Source organism: Ipomoea triloba, chromosome 1, assembly GCF_003576645.1.
Source record: "Ipomoea triloba cultivar NCNSP0323 chromosome 1, ASM357664v1".
Taxonomy (NCBI): domain Eukaryota; kingdom Viridiplantae; phylum Streptophyta; class Magnoliopsida; order Solanales; family Convolvulaceae; genus Ipomoea; species Ipomoea triloba.
In genome coordinates, this window is record NC_044916.1 from 7,126,098 (window position 1) to 7,139,633 (window position 13,536).

Genomic DNA, 13,536 nt, shown 5'->3' on the forward strand with positions numbered 1-13,536 from the left:
CAAATAGAGCACACAAGGTGTTTGCTAGCATGCCTCTTTGAACTTAGGAGTTATGAGAATAACCCTAGTGTGTAGAAGGGAGTCCTTTGACCATGAGAATGGCTTAGGTGTTTGTGTTTTTGTCTCAAGTATGTCCCTTAAGTATTGCCACACCGAAAACCTATAGGAAATCAAGAGTTTATGTACTTGTTAGATTGATCCGAACCCTCCTTCCAAATAGATTGTTCTTGCTCTTTTACCTTAGTTTGTCTACCTTAGCATGCCTTACACCCCTACCTTTTTAGGATTAGCTTTCGAAAACGAGGAACTCTTGTGACTACTCCCTTGTCTACCAAATCCTTTTCTACCATTCCTTGAGACCGACACTCGGGAACTTCTTCCCGTTTTATTCACCTACACTCTTTCCACCTCCCGCTAAAACACAACTTAACACCGATGTGGACGACGATGATGGTTCCATGCAAATACCAAACGTCCGGGATGAACGGTCGGAAGGGGAAGGGTTTTACTACGCGGTGTGTCGGATAGTTACAGAGAAGCCAATCCGTTTTGCTTTTTTCCAGGAGACGATGGAGGGAGTGTGGAGGCCTAACTTTGGTGTCACCATGCGACAACTCCAGCCCCATAGATTCTTGGTTCGGTTTTATAATGAGTTGGATATTGATCGTGTTCTTACAGATGGTCCCTGGACGTTCGAGCAGTGTCTGCTGGTAATGCAGAGGTTGCAGCCGGGAGTTTATCCTGAATTGGTTCTGCTTCAGCATGCTGAGTTCTGGGTACAAATACATTCCGGTCTGAAACGGTGGTGGCTGCAATAGGATCGTTTCTGGGTAATTTGGTTCATACGGATGAGAAGAATTGGGATGGATCTATGCAGTTGTTCTATAGGGTTCGTGTGGCGATTGATATATCGAAACCGCTGAGGAAGCAAATGAAGCTAAAAAAGGACAACGGCACGTGGGCGTTTATTGACTTTCGCTACGAACGATTACCCACTTTCTGTTTCTTTTGTGGGGTAATCAGACATGGCGACAGGTATTGCCCGAGAATTGTTCATGGGCGTGATAGGCTAGCAGAGAAGCCTTTTGGGGCATGGATGTGAGCCGGTTCCAGGTGTGTAACACCCTCGTCTGGTCAACAATGGGTTGCTCCAGAGTCGAATGCTGACAGGGAGAGTTGGAGGTCTCCGGCCATGGAAGCTGTAGCGGGTGCTGCCCCTTTTGAATCTGCTGATAAAGGGAAAGGGCCACTGTACAATGCTTCTGATTCTAATGAGTTAGTTCGGTTTGTTGATGTAAACCATACTCATGTTCCGACTGTGGTTGTGGGTGAGCAGAAGCGTAAACGGACTGACGATGGGGTCTCTAACCAAGATCCGGAAGCTACTGTGATGGATTTTGAGGTAATGGTTTCAAAAAATGGACCGGAGGCGGGCGTTGCAGTGCAAGCCCGCCTAGGATTATGAGTCTACTATCCTGGAATTGTCGGGGGCTTGGCAACCCGACAGCAGTTCGTGTTCTCACGGACCTAGTCCGTGCTAAGAGGCCAAAAGTGCTTTTTCTAATGGAGACGTTTGTGGATAAAAGGAAAATGGAGTTGGTGCGTGTTCAGAATGGGTATGATAGTATGTTTGTGGTGGATGCAATTGGACATAGGGGCGGGTTGGCGCTTCTATGGATGAATAGTGTGGAGGTGGAAGTTACTGCCTTCTCGAGCAATTTTATTGATGTTCAGTTGGCTCTAGATGTCGGTAAACCCTACTGGAGGTTTACGGGTTTCTATGGGCTCCCCGAAAGACATAGGCGTAGAGAATCCTGGCAGTTGCTACGTTCACTGGCTACACATAGTAACTTACCATGGGTTATTATGGGAGACTTTAATGACCTTTTAAATCAAGCAGATAAGAGAGGACGGTTGCCCCATCCGGAATGGTTGATTACGGGTTTTCGAGAAGCAGTGAATGATTGTGGTTTACGGGAGCTACCCTTCGATGGTCACCAATTTACATGGGAATGGTCTAGGGGAACTGCAAATATGGTGGAGGAAAAGCTGGATAGGATTTTCACCATCGAGTCTTGGTTGTCGTTGTATGACGGTGCCCAAGCGTCTTCGTTGATATGCCCCTATAGTGACCATCTACCGTTGATGCTGAGCCCAGAGTCTTTAAATCGGCCGGGAAGTAGAAGAAGGTTTTGCTTTGACAATATGTGGTTGCGCGAAGATAAATGTCGAGAGATTGTAGCGCAAAGTTGGGAACGTACAAGAGGAATGGATGTGATCACGAGAGTAGAATGCTGTGGTCGTGATATTTGGCGTTGGGGCCGAAACTACAACAAGGAATTCCAGCGTAAGATTGAAAAATGCAAGGGACGTTTGGCCTATTTACGGAATAGGCATGATAGTGAAAGCATGATGGAGTATCCTCGGGTTGAAAAGGAGTTACTATTCCTCCTTGAGCAACAACATATTTTCTAAAAGCAAAGGGCCAAGGAGCATTGGTATAAGGGAGGGGATACAAATAGTAAGTTTTTCCATAACTCACTAAAAGCAAGAAGGCGCAGGAATAGGTTGCAGGGGTTGAAGAATGCAGAAGGGGCCTGGGTTGAGGATGAAACTGCGATGGGAGCAATAATGGTTGATTACTTTGGTAATCTTTTCACTTCTGAACAAGGGGATATGCATGAAGTTTTAAACTGTATTCAGGCTAAGGTTTTTGCTCAGGAAAATGACTTGCTACTAAAACCAGTAAGCTCCGAAGAGGTTCGTATTGCAGTGTTCCAAATGCATCTTGATAAGTCTCCGGGCCTTGATGGGTTGAGTCCCGGTTTTTATCAGCATTTTTGGGACATTATTGGAGGGGAGGTTACTAGCTTTTGCAAATCTTTCGTGGAAACTGCTAAACTACCAGCTAAGGCAAATGATACATATATAGTGCTGATTCCGAAAAAAGCAAAACCTGAGAGCATGATGGACCTGCGCCCAATAGCACTGTGCAATGTTCTTTACAAAATAGCTGCAAAGGTATGTGCTAATAGACTGAAATCCCTCCTTAATGGCATCATTTCGACTGCCCAGAGTGCATTCGTTCCTGGTCGTTTAATTAGTCATGGTCGTTTAATTAGTGATAATATTATGCTCGCTTATGAGGTGCATCACTACTTGAAACGGAAAACTCAGGGTAAGGAAGGGGTGGTGGCGCTCAAAGTTGATATGAGTAAAGCCTATAACCGTGTAGAGTGGAAATTTGTGGAGGCTATGCTGTTGAAGTTGGGGTTTGACCGGCGGTGGGTGAATATTCTATTAGAGTCAGTTTCCTCTATTAGATATCATATACTTCATGAACAACATCAGTTGGGTCCAATTATTCCAGGAAGGGGTCTTCGTCAAGGTGATCCCTTATCCCCGTATCTATTCTTACTGGTTGCGGAGGGACTAAGCGCATTAATTGAAAAACAAATGAGTATGGGTATGTTGCATGGGGTGCGGGTTTCAAGAGGTGCTCCGCCAATCTCCCACTTACTATTCGCGGATGATTGCTTCCTTTTCTTCAAAGCTAATTCCCAGGAGTGTGCCATGATGAGGTCAGTTTTAGATGTTTATTCTGATGCATCGGGTCAGAAAATAAATTACGACAAGTCAATTGTTTGTTTCAGCTCTAATGTTCCTCATTCTATGAGACTTGACGTGACTCAAACTCTTGGTGTGGCGGAAGGAGATACTTCGGGGAAGTATCTGGGATTGCCTTCTCTTGTGAGTAGAAGGAAAAAGGAGATACTGGGTTTTTTAAAAGATCGTATTCTTGCCAGAATAAGAAGTTGGAATGCTAAGTTTCTGTCTCGAGCGGGCCGAGAAGTGTTATTAAAAAATGTGGTACAAGCTATGCCTGCGTATGCTATGATGGTATTTCTTCTGCCCGGTGGTTTGTGTAGAGACATTGAGACACTAATGAATGAGTATTGGTGGACAGGCACCGTGGGGAATGGTAAGGGCATCCGGTGGAGAAATTGGCATGGGCTGTGTGCTCCAAAAGCAAAAGGGGGAATGGGGTTCAGAATGCTACATGAGATGAATTTGGCCCTACTCGGGAAGCAAGCATGGAGGTTAGTTACTAAGCCTACATCGTTAGTTGCTCGTGTGTACAAGGCTCGTTATTATCCGTCTACATCATATTTGGATGCGAAAGAGGGAAGTAATCCATCATATATTTGGCGTGGTATGTTAGCAGTGCAGGAGTTGATTCGTGATGGGTGTCGAAGGTGTATAGGTAATGGGTTGGACTCTATTATTGGCAGTGATGCATGGCTACCAGATGATAATAATCCGTATGTCCAAACTGTGCTACATGAGTCAGTGTATAATGCACCGGTCGCTTCGTTGATGAATGTCCAAGGTACGAGCTGGGATTTGATTGTGTTCAAGATATATTTGATTCCCGTGATGCTAATTTAATTCTAAATATTCCCATTAGCAGACGTAAACCTTCTGATAGGTGGGTTTGGCATTGGGACCCTAAGGGTGACTACACGATCAAGTCTAGTTATCGTCGTCTATCGGCTCCTATTCAGGATGATCGGCCATGGAGCAAAATATGGTCGTTGCATGTCCCACCCAAGGTCAAAACTTTTTGCTGGCAGTTAGCTTCTCAATTCCTCCCTACTCGTGATGCTCTTTTGAATCGCCATGTTCATTGTGCTATTACTTGTCATATGTGTAGGGTGGTTGAGGAGAGTGCATGGCATCTGTTTGGGTTGTGCAGGGAAGCTACAAAGATTTGGACAACTTTGGGTGTGTTACCAGGTACTGTACATTGCCATAATGCTTCTGAATGGTTTTTTCAGTGTATTAATATGCTTAAGGGTGACCAATTGGATAGCTTTATAATGACATGTTGGGGGTTATGGACTAGTAAGAATGAAAGTTTGTGGAGTGGGACCCCTTTTGACCATAACTTGGTAATCCAACGTGCTGCCTCTCTGCTGTTGAATTGGAGGGCAGCGAATCAATCTTTTGGTACACAATCTGCTCGTGGTCATGCGGAGCGGTGGGTTCGTCCATTGCGAGGGAGGCTAAAAATGAACACGGATGTGGCGTTCGTAATGTTATGGGGTTAGGATGGCTCTTGTGTGATGATAATGGCAATTTTATGGCTGCTAAGAATGTGCAACTAGTCGGCTCATTTGGAGTGAAGGAGGCTGAAGCTGTGAGTTTGCGTGAGGCTCTCAGTTGGTTGAAAGATACTGGGTTGGGTAACGTAGATGTGGAGACAGACTCGCAACTTTTATTTAATGCTATTTCTTGTAATTCTTTCTTTTCTGGTTTTGGATTGATTGTGGACGATGTTAAAGAATTGGCATCTTTGATAGATGATGTCAAATTCGGTTTTGTACGGCGATCTGCGAATTGTGCTGCTCACTATATTGCTAGGGCGGCCCTTTCTGAGTCAGATTGCGGGGAGTGGTTGGATACTCCTCCTGGTTTTCTCGTGGACTGTCTTGCTTCTGATTTAATGAATTAAGTTTTTCCTTTCAAAAAAGAGTTATTACCCGCGGAAGTACTTTGTCTTTGGTGGCAATTCCAAATTTAGTCTCATACTATCATTTTTGTCATTTAACACTTCAAACTATCATATTTTGGACACTTTTGATCATTTCGATTACTTTTTAGGTAAAACTCTATTTTAGACAAGGGTATTTGCGTCTCTTTAATTTTTATTTTTTTTCCCATATAATTAATTTAATCATCAAAATTGCTCCCCTCTATTGGGAGAAAATTGTAATTTATTCCATTTTAAATATGTCAATTATCAATGTCACCCATGAATTATTAGTGGTGTAAATGTTGCTCCTCAATTTTCAAAACATGACATCGATCTCCTCCCCTAATAGGAAGAAGGAGAAACATTGTTGTCGGCAAATGAAAAACAAACGAAGAAAGAAAAATGGAGGAAAAAATGATCTTCGAATATGAAAAAACGGCGGGTTACCACACTTACACCACTAATAATTTAGAGGATAGATGGACAATATATGTTACATTTTGAAAATTAATAGACAGCATTTACACCATTAATAATTCATGAGTGACATTAATAATTGACATATTTGTGAGAGGCATAAATTATAATTTTCCTTTTTTTGGTAATTAGCAGTTGCTGGTTTTGATCAACACATATTAAATTAGTTATTTTGTAAAAAGTGTTTGATAAAATTATTTATTTATTATTATTATAGATTAACATATAAAATTAACTATAAAAATATGAGTATATTTTTTGGAAGGGTTTTGACTTTGGATTCCTTGCATGTAGCTATCTAGCTTGAAACTTGAAAATATTGTCAACCCCTTACAATATCTCAAAAACGTGGTAAGTGATGAAAAACATGCAATACCTCTGACTTTAGGAGGTTGAAGAATGAAGATATCACAATAATTTATTATTTTAGTATTTGAATTACGTTTGATGAAATTAAAGTAGAGAAACACCATATAATTACATGGTCAATGCAATCAATTTATTATATAATCTTCATCATTTTTAATTATTATATTTAGTTTAAAATCTTTGTACGTCATCCAGGATCACACCTTCATTAGTTTAGGCCGGAACAATTTATTATTATTTACTATTTTTAAAATAAAACTAGTTAATTCGATGAAGGAGGTTACAAAGTCAAACAATAGTTATACCTGTATATGGATCCACTGCACCTTGTAGGGTGGACTCGTCACAATTTACATACTGAATGTTCACAATTTGAATTGTGAACATTCAGTATGTAACTTGTGAACATTTGATTATAAACATTATAAATTATGAACATTCAGTATGTAAATTGTGTATTTTGGACTCGAGTTCACAAAATAAAAGTCAAAGCTTTGACCTTGCAACAAAAGTCAAGACCAATAAATTATTCGAAGTCCAATTAAAGATATTTGGATCCAAACAAAAGATTCCAACATTTTATATATATATATATATATATATATAAAGGTACATATGACCATTTTTGGACAGTTTACTACAAATAAGTTAAGACATGACTCAATCCCTAATCTTTACTCCCAAACTTCACCATTGTGACCAGTTGAGCTGCCCATACAATCAAAGCTTAATTATAATTTTTCATATAGTTGAATGTTCTATTTGACTCTTTTCCCTTACATAAACAAAATGAAATAAACATATTCACACCATAATATAGTATGTGGCTAAGCAAAGGGTACTGTTATAATATTTCATATACAATAATGTAATCAAGTAAAGTTAAGTGAAATGGTAAAAAAAATTGTATCAAAATAATTCCACACACAAAAGATAAAGTAAAAGAAGAATCAATTAGAAAAACAAAACAAAACAAAACAAAACAAAAAATCATTCACTTTCTAAGTCTCTATATATCTTCGTTGTACTTAATTACTATATTGAGGCCAAAATAAGGTTCGCTTTCACGACTTGTTGGTTGTCATTAGAGATAATTTCACCCACTCTCTCGATATCTTTCATATTAACACTTTCACTCCTTTAATTCAAAAAAGTTATTAGAAAATACAAATCATGGTGAACTAGTCGCACATACCACACCCGTAATAACTTAGGGTGCGTTTGGTTGACGGGTTTTGGTATAAGATATAGGTATCAAAGTGATTGTTATTGTTTAATTGATAGGTTTTTATAATACTACTATGTGTTTGGAATACCCCATTAATTGAAAAAACTCATACCATTATTTAATAAGGGTTTCATTTCCCTTCTTCCTTTCTTCCCCAACTATTAATAATCATTCTCATTCCACCCTACTACCAAATATGCAAAATACTTTCACAAAAACCCATTACTTTTACCAAGTATTTGATACTCATACCAGTTCCGATTCCCAGAACCAAACACACCCTTAATTATCAACAAGACTCTACTTTATCCTTAGCCCTCTTTTTTTCGATTTTTTTTTTTATCCAAAAGAGGTTTGAAGATGCAATGTTGTACAGAGTGTCATTGTGCTGAAAGTTGAGTCATCATTCTAAGTAGACGCAACCATGAACGAAGAGTAGCCATCCTATAGGCCAGGGTTTACATATGTAAGACCACGACAAGTGTTTTTGTATGTATAGAATCAGTGTATTGCATTTGTTTCATTCAACACTCTTTACTCCATCCTAATCATTAAATTTTTTTCATCAAACAAAACAATAATTATTGTGTGATCCACAATGATTCAACACATCATCAACTACGTAAAATATATATATATATATATATATATATATATATATATATCTTCTTCTCAAAAATTCAAAATTACATTTTCTTTTTGTTTCACTTTTAAAATCTATGGCATTTTAAATGCAAAATGTAATTTTTAAGACATAATCCATTACAGTTGAGAATTTATTTCCATTTTAATCTCGTAAGTACAATATTTTTTTATTTGTACGTCTTTAAAATTAAAATTGACCAGAATTATTACTCCACTATTGTAATAATGTCAACTTTAGGTCTTCAATTACCTTTCCACCCAAAGACCATAAAAAGTAAAGACAAAATAATATTATCCTGCCATTGAAAACCTGGATGAGAAAACACTAGGATGATGGAATGTGTGATTTGATCTCTTGTGCGCATATAAAGATTAGAGTTGTCTGACCGGTGAGTTGATTGCGTTACTCATAATTTACTTCTAATTTATAGTGGCTCTAGAGGTGTGGTCCTCTGGGCTTAGAATTAGTCCAGCGAATGAAGTTGGCCTGGGTTCACCTAAGTATAAATAATAATAATAATAATAATAATAATAATAATTATTATTATTATTATTATTATTATTATTATTATTATTATTATCCCTTGTCACCCGCGTGTGCGTGCGTGTGTTTGTGTGTGTGTAATGCCAACCCCTCTTAGTTGAATTTCTCGCATACTCGCATAAGGTCTTCCTAGTGTGTTTACTTCTTCTATGTGGTTTGTGAACTAACACATAAGAGCAATGTAATATTTATTCAGTACACATCCTCTGACCCTTGGATAATGGCTGCAAGTTTCCCTTGTTGTCCAAAAAAATAAATTTTATTTATGCACATTAAACATTACTCAAGTTCTTATCTTATGTTTATGCACGGTTGTATATTAGTTAATTTGGCCTGCATCTTAACACGAGGGTGCAATTTATATATATATATATGCGCACGTGCGTGCGTGTCCCGTGTGTGGGGGTTAAATGGCAATGGTGTCCCATCGTCGTTGCCATAATAATATATTGCTCTTTACGAATTAGCTAGGCACAGTCCCATCGTCGTTGCCATAATAATATATTGCTCTTTACGAATTAGCTAGGCACAGTTTAGAAATGCATACACTCAACGTCTAGAGTTATAAAATGTTATACTTAATTTGACCTCTTTACGAGGATAGGGTTAATTTTTTTTTTTTAGATTAATATCTTTATCGATTATAACAATTAACAAATTATGACATCATCATGAACATTAAAGTATATCACTCCTTTTCTTAAAATAGCTTGATGACATACAATATAATGCTCTTCAAAGAGGATAAATTGAATTATTTGTTAAAGAAGGAAATTTGTTTATCAAGAAGAAGAAACCCGCCAACTTCAAGCTATCGACAAGAAAGAGAACGAATTACCAATTTTGAAAGAGGAGCGTCGGAGTGATCAAAGACATATTTATTATGACCAAAGTACCAAACTATTATTTTTTCAAGTTAATGAAAACTGACTGCAAATTAATTTTGGATTTACTTCATATCCATTTTTTATTTCTCTAGGAATTTATTATGACGGAACTATTATCTTTTAGTTAATGGAAAAATTGACTGCGAACTACTTTTCTATTTACTTCATATCAGTTTTCTATTTCTCTAGGAAATAGGAATTGATAAAAAAAAAAAAGAAAAAAAAAAAGTTAAAAATAATGTAGCAAGGAATTGGAGTGTGGATCTACTGTTCATGTCTTTCTTTATTTCTCCAAATTTTAAAAATTAGTTAAATAGATTAGGCAAATTCTTTGATTTGAAAAAATAGTTTTATCAGTTTTTCATTGGAGTGTGCCAAAGGCTTTGTGGTCTAGCGGCTTCTCAAATGAGATGTCTCAGGTTTGAACCCAAGTGTGGAGGCTTTGACTCTATGTGCTTCAGGAGGTTCAAAAAAGTGGTTGAGAAAATATGTATGAACAAATAGTGGTCGAGAAAGTATTTATAATCAAATACTACATTACTAAAGATTATTGAGAAAGAGAGACTCTCTTGTGAAATCGTCAAAAAACTCATTTTTCCTGCTACTAAATATTATTGAGAAAAAGCGACTCTCTTGTGAAATCGTCTTACAGATCTGTATAGATAGAAATTTAATACTTACATTGTAAGAGAGTCAATAGTGCTCAAAAAAAAAAAAAAACTCATTTTTCTTGTTACTAAAGATTATTAAGAAAAAAAAAACTCATTTTTCTTGTTACTAAAGATTATTAAGAAAGAGCAACTCTCTTGTGAAATCGTTTTATAGATCTGTATAGATAGAAATGTAATACTTAATTATACTGAAAAATTTAATACTAAATAGGAATAAATTGTTTTAATACTTGTAAGAAAAAACTTAATACTTTTAAAGTAAAATGTAAAAATATTACACTTACTCTTATATAATTCACAAACTCATATTACATTTTCATATTTACTCAATCTATATCACATATAATAATTTGTAAGACAATCTCATACTAATTTTGGCAAATGATGAGAAATTGAGTTTATAGTTAAACACTAGAAGTCATTTTCTCGTACCTGTTTTATTGCATCAGCAGCAATGCCAACCTCACATTTTCCCATTTCATCCCCTCCTCCTCCACCTCCACTACCAATCCCGCCGCTATTTAAAGCCTCCTCCTCAAACCTCCAAACCCCATTCCCAGATTTCAAAATTTTCTATTCTCCTTAACCAAAAAACCACCAAACATTTCAATTCTTTGCATACATTTAAACAGAGATAGAGAAGAATGACAGCATTTCTAATGGAGCGCTACTCGTCGGAAACTAAATCTGCCGATTCAATACCGGAGAGTGAAAACGGCGGCGTTTTGAGCGTCTGCGATGCCCTGGCCGACCTCCAGGGGGTTGTAGACTACGGCCCCACCTCCGCGAGCTTAGCGGCTAAGGATTTCGGCGGCTTGCATGCCGTCAAGCCGCTGGCTGTCGTGAGCCCAGCCAGCGCCGATGACGTGGCGCGGGTGGTTAGGCTGGCGTTACGGTCACCCTCCCTCACCGTCGCCGCCAGGGGCAACGGCCACTCCATCAACGGCCAGGCTATGGCCCACCGCGGCCTCGTCGTCAACCTCAGATCGCTGGTCGGCGGCTGCGAGAACGCCGGGATCACCGTCGTCCGCCGATGCGGCAACGGCGGCGGCGGGGCCTACGCTGACGTCAGCGGCGGGGCTTTGTGGTCCGAGGTGCTGAAACGGTGCGTTTCGGGGCACGGGCTAGCGCCCCGCTCGTTTACCGATTATCTGGACTTAACGGTGGGCGGGACGTTATCTAACGCCGGCGTTAGTGGCCAGGCCTTCCGTTTCGGCCCACAAACGTCAAATGTAACGGAGCTAGAAGTCGTCACCGGAAACGGAGATATCGCCGTCTGCTCCGAAACCCACAATTCCGAACTCTTCTACTCCGTTCTTGGTGGTCTCGGCCAATTTGGTATCATCACTAGAGCTCGGGTCATGCTTCAACCCGTCCCGGATATGGTGAGTATATATATATTTTTTTTAATTTCAATTTTTAAAATATATTTTATTACGTAACCCGCCATTTGTATTGTGTACAATACACATCATGATGTTACAAGATATTATAAAATTCACCTAAAATAATACTAATTTATTGTAATTGAGTACTATATTCGGACAAATTTATCTTCTCTTCTAATACTTCTAATAAAATATAAAATATAAAATTTTCTAAATAGAGATATCGCTACTGTAATACACTAGATGTTAGTAGTTTCATATAATATTATAACTTAGTAAAATGTGTTATGTTTAATCTTATTTTTAAATATATAGGTGAGATGGATAAGAGTAGTGTACAGTTCGTTCGAGGACTTCACTCAAGATGCAGAATCGTTAGTGACTCGAGACGAGTCCTTTGATTATGTGGAAGGTTTTGTGTTTGTAAATAGTGATGACCCAGTGAATGGGTGGTCTTCGGTGCCATTGAATTCCGATCATCAGCTTAACCCAACTTTTATACCTAAAGATGCTGGTCCTGTTTTGTATTGTCTTGAAATGGCTCTACATTATAAAAATAGTGATCATCCCTCGGCCATTAATAAGGTAATTTTATTCATATTTCCTTTATCTTTTTCTATGATTTTTCTTTATTACAATTGATTAATTACAATTACAAGTACTAATTAATGGTGTGGATCGAGTGCAGAAGGTGGAGAGATTGGTTGGAGGGTTGAGATATTGCAAAAAGTTAAGGTTTGAAGTGGACGTAAGTTATATGAATTTTTTATTGAGAGTGAAGAAAGTGGAAGAGCACGCGAGAGCCAATGGGACATGGGACACTCCACATCCATGGCTCAATCTCTTCATTTCGAAGAAAAACATTGCTAGTTTTGATCGTGTTGTGTTTAAAAAGATGCTCAAGAATGGAATAGGTGGTCCTATGTTGATCTATCCCATGCTTCGCAGCAAGTAAGAATATTGTCTTTTTTTTAATATAGTAACAACTTATGATGTTTTTTTTTCTTTTATTTATTTATTTATTTATTTTGTAAAATAGGTGGGATAATCGCACTTCAGTGGTACTGCCTGACAGTGAAATCTTCTATCTAGTTGCACTTCTCCGTTTTTGTCCTCAACGCTCGAATGGGCCCCCACTACGAGAATTAGAACAAAACAGGGAAATTGTGCAATTTTGCAGAAATAGTGGGCTCGATTTCAAATTATACTTTCCTCACTACAGCTTCAAGGATGAATGGATGCAACACTTTGGGGATCAATGGTCCAGATTCGTCGACAGAAAATCTGCGTTTGATCCGAGGGCTATCCTGGCTCCAGGACAGAAAATCTTTACTAGGAATCAACAACTCCTGTAATATATACAGCACTGGCCTGGTCTTGTCAGTCATTAAGTCTATATTTGATTATATCCTCTTTTTATTTTATTTATTTTTGTAATTGTTCTATTTTAACAAGAATATATAATTAACAAACTATTGTTCCCACTCTTTACTTATCATATACTCTATCACGTTGTTATTATTATTAATTGCCATGTCAATGATTCTACCATCTTATCATTACCGCATTATATTTCTTTATAAAATAATAATAATGTCCGCATGGACAACTCATTTGATCACAGAGTTAAAGTTTGGGAACAATAACTCGATCAGTATTGAGTTTTACTAACGGCAATGGAGGGCCTTGATTTTGGAGATTCAACCTTTTTTCATTAGTCAAAGTTCTCAATCCGTGAGACGGTCACACACAAGTTTTTGTTCTTACATAATGAATGGGTATTTAAACTAC

At 38.1% G+C, this 13,536-nt stretch overlaps 2 protein-coding genes across 4 annotated transcripts; both read left to right on the forward strand.

The window, feature by feature from the left end:
• The first annotated feature begins 1,461 nt into the window (after nucleotides 1-1,461).
• On the forward strand, nucleotides 1,462-2,475 carry LOC116021122. The gene has a single exon (XM_031261768.1). It carries the CDS (start codon nucleotides 1,462-1,464, stop codon nucleotides 2,473-2,475), a length of 1,014 nt encoding a protein of 337 aa, XP_031117628.1.
• An 8,443-nt stretch (nucleotides 2,476-10,918) lies between these two features.
• On the forward strand, nucleotides 10,919-13,217 carry LOC116019993 (cytokinin dehydrogenase 7-like). Of its 3 annotated transcripts, none has more exons than XM_031260419.1 (4): nucleotides 10,919-11,742; nucleotides 12,061-12,330; nucleotides 12,434-12,696; nucleotides 12,785-13,217. In XM_031260419.1, the coding sequence occupies exons 1-4, from the start codon at nucleotides 11,002-11,004 to the stop codon at nucleotides 13,098-13,100; spliced, it is 1,590 nt and encodes a 529-aa protein (XP_031116279.1). In that variant the 5' UTR covers nucleotides 10,919-11,001; the 3' UTR covers nucleotides 13,101-13,217. The 3 variants fall into 3 exon arrangements, with proteins under 3 accessions (XP_031116279.1, XP_031116287.1, XP_031116296.1); XM_031260427.1 differs by having other exon boundaries at nucleotides 12,838-13,057; XM_031260436.1 differs by having other exon boundaries at nucleotides 12,434-12,659; nucleotides 12,785-12,968.
• Nucleotides 13,218-13,536: the final 319 nt, after the last annotated feature.

Coding starts and splice junctions, on each gene's coding strand:
- LOC116021122 (XM_031261768.1), top strand. CDS start 1,462: ATGAGTCTACTATCCTGGAATTGTCGGGGGCTTGGCAACCCGACAGCA.
- LOC116019993 (XM_031260419.1), top strand. CDS start 11,002: ATGACAGCATTTCTAATGGAGCGCTACTCGTCGGAAACTAAATCTGCC. Junction 12,331..12,433: donor ATCCCTCGGCCATTAATAAG/GTAATTTTATTC, acceptor GATCGAGTGCAG/AAGGTGGAGAGATTGGTTGG. Junction 12,697..12,784: donor TATCCCATGCTTCGCAGCAA/GTAAGAATATTG, acceptor TTTGTAAAATAG/GTGGGATAATCGCACTTCAG.